This window comes from Cebus imitator, unplaced genomic scaffold (assembly GCF_001604975.1).
Source record: "Cebus imitator isolate Cc_AM_T3 unplaced genomic scaffold, Cebus_imitator-1.0 Scaffold964, whole genome shotgun sequence".
NCBI classification, from domain to species: Eukaryota; Metazoa; Chordata; class Mammalia; order Primates; family Cebidae; genus Cebus; species Cebus imitator.
Window position 1 is genome coordinate 51593 of NW_016108279.1, and position 3040 is coordinate 54632.

At 39.1% G+C, this 3040-nt stretch overlaps 1 protein-coding gene across 1 annotated transcript; it reads left to right on the forward strand.

Annotated features, from left to right (window-relative positions):
* Positions 1 to 127: 127 nt before the first annotated feature.
* On the forward strand, positions 128 to 1940 carry LOC119469894 (zinc finger protein 630-like; the record flags this gene model as incomplete). The annotated part of the gene is given in 2 exon segments (XM_037735792.1): positions 128 to 211; positions 796 to 1940. Coding segments are annotated over 2 exon segments (978 nt in total), but the record flags the coding sequence as incomplete, so codon positions are not given.
* Between the last annotated feature and the right edge of the window lie 1100 nt (positions 1941 to 3040).

Sequence of the window (3040 nt, forward strand, 5' to 3'; positions counted from 1 at the left end):
AAAAAAAAAAAAAAAAAAAAAAAAAAAAAAAAAAAAATCTGGCATATTGATAATCAAATAGATAGACATCAAGGAAACCAAGACTGAGTTTTGAGGCCGGTCACAGTCATCAGCCATGAAACACTGACTAAGGAGACAGATTCCAAATATAGTGCATTTAGGAAAATGTTCAATCGGTGCACAGACCTTGCTCCTTCAAGTAAAAAATTCCATAAGTTTGATTTGTATGAAAATAGCTTGAAGTCTAGTTCAGATTTACTAAATTATAACAGAAGCTATGCAAGAAAGGACCCCATTGAGAGATTTGGATGTGGGAGACCACCTAGCTATAATGCTTCCTGTTCTGTACCTGAGAAGGAAGGCTTCATTCATACTGAATGGAGCCCTGTGGAGATAGTCAATGTGAAAAAGTTCTCAGTCATAAGCAAGCCCATATTCAGTATAAGAAAGTTCAAGCCAGAGAGAAACCCAATGTTTGTAGTATGTGTGGGAAAGGCTTTATCAAGAAGTCGCAGTTCATTATACATCAAAGAATTCACACTGGAGAGAAACCATATGTATGTGGAGATTGTAGGAGAGCCTTCAGTGAGAAATCAAATCTCATTGTGCATCAGAGGATTCATACTGGGGAGAAATCCTATGAAAGTACTGAGTGTGGAAGGGCATTCTCCCAGAAGTCACCTTTCATTGTTCATCAGAGTCCACACTGGAGAGAAACCCTCTGAATGTTTTGAGTGTCCAAAAGCTTTCTCCCAGAAGTCACATCTATTTGTTATTATTTTCATTTCTTTTTAGTCACATCTAATTATACATAAGAGAGTTCATATGAGAGAGAATCCCTTTGAATGCAGTGAATTCAGGAAAGCCTTCTGTGAGACATCTCACCTTTTTAGACACCGGATAACTCATACTGGGGAGAAACCCTGTGAATGTACTGAATGTGGGAAGACCTCCCCTCGGCAAACACAGTTCATTATACATCAGAGAACGCATACTGGAGAGAAGCCCTATAAGTGTAGTGAATGTGGGAAAACTTTCTGCTAACAGTCCCACCTCATGGGACATCAAATAATTCATACAGGAGAAAACCCTTACGTGTGTACTGACTGTGGGAAGGCCATTTCTCAGATCTCACACCTCCCTGGCCATCAAAGGCTTCATACTGGAGGGAAACCTTATATGTGTATTGAATGTGGAAAATCCTTCTCTCAGAAATCACCTCTTATCATACACCAGAGAATTCATACAGGGGAGAAACCTTATGAGTGTGGCGAATGTGGCAAAACCTTCTCCCAGAAATCACCCCTCATTATTCATCAGAGAGTTCACACAGGGGAGAAGCCCTATGAGTGTACTGAGTGTGGGAGGGCCTTTTCCCTGAAGTTACATCTCATTCTACATCAGAGAGCTCATACTGGAGAGAAACCCTATGAATGTAGTGAATGTGGAAAAGCCTTCTGTGAGAAGTCTCCACTCATTATACATCAGAAAACTCATCCTAGGGAGAAATCCCCTGAATGTACTGAGTTTGGAATGACTTTTTCCAGAAATCACAGATGATTACACATCAGAGAAGACACTGGGGAGAAGCCCTCCAGATGCAGTGACTGTGGGAAGGCCTTCTGCCAACATGTATACTTCTCTGGGCATCAGAATCCGTATAGGAAACACGCCTTGTATATATGCTGATTGTGGGAAGGCCTTTTCCCAGAAGTCAGTCCTCACTGTGCATGGGAAAATTCACATTAAAGAGAAATGGTGGCAACTTCTCAACTGTAGAATAGACTCATATGTTCCTCAGTACATATGATCTTCCTGCCACAGAATGATCTGGTCAAGCTCTCAGAATGCTTTCAACACCATAAATATGGAATCGATTTGCTCACCCTCAAACTATCTCAGCCCCTTTCACAGAATAAATACATCTGGAAGAATTAGCACTACGTTGGTGTTGTCTGGTCCTTAAATGCTTTATAGAATTCTCCTGTGAATTTATTTGGGCATGGTGCATGATTTGAAGGGTATCTGTTTGTCATCTTTCTCTCTTTCTTCCATCATATTTTTCTGTTTAGATTACATATGCACTTATTTATTTATTTAGAGATGGAGTCTCACTCTATTACCCAGGCTGGAGCACAGTGGCATGATCTCAGCTCACTGCAACCTCTGCCTCCTAGGTTTGAGTGATTCTCCTGCCTCAGCCTCTCGAGTAGCTGGGATTACAGGCACGCACCACCAGGCCTGGCTAATTTTTGCATTTTTGGTAGAGATGGGGTTTCGCCATGTTGGCCAGGCTGGTCTTGAACTCCTGACCTCAGGTGATCTGCCCACCTCGGCTTCCCAAAGTGCTGGGATTACATGCATGAGCCACAGCACCTGGCCTGTATATGCATTTAGATTGAGATATTGATATATCAATATATAGATGTAGAAATATGGATTCTTTGTAATTTTTAAAAATCATGTATTTTCTCAAGGTTTTTAATATTTTTGCATCGTTTTGGGTAAAGTAGTCTCATGATTAATTTCCTTTATACCTGTGCCTATTTCTCCATCATAGTCCTCATAGAGTGTATTTGTGATTTTTTTCCCTCAATTAGGTAAACAAATGCTAATATTTTATTTCTTTTACTCTCCCTCACCTGTATTGCCGTTCTTAGATTTTTGCCATTTTTCTATTTTCTAATTATTCATTTATGCTTTTATTTCACTAAAATCCTTCCATCTGCTTTTAAACTTTTTTCTTTTTCTAACTTCTTTAGTTTAATGTCTAATTAAATTAATCTCTCTTTCTGGTTTATTATGGGTATATTTGGATTATGTATCTTAATCTGAGAACTTCTTTAGACATTGTGGTCCAATCTGAGAGTATTCTACTTTTTAATAGGCAAATCCTATTGTTTAGCTCAATTTTGTTTATAGGTATGACAAATCTATTTGGTCTTAGGACTCCCAGCATATTTCCTGTTGTACATCCTGTTTTCATTGCTTTTTTGTCTTTTGACCCTTCATCATGTGGTCCTGATTTCATTTGTACTGT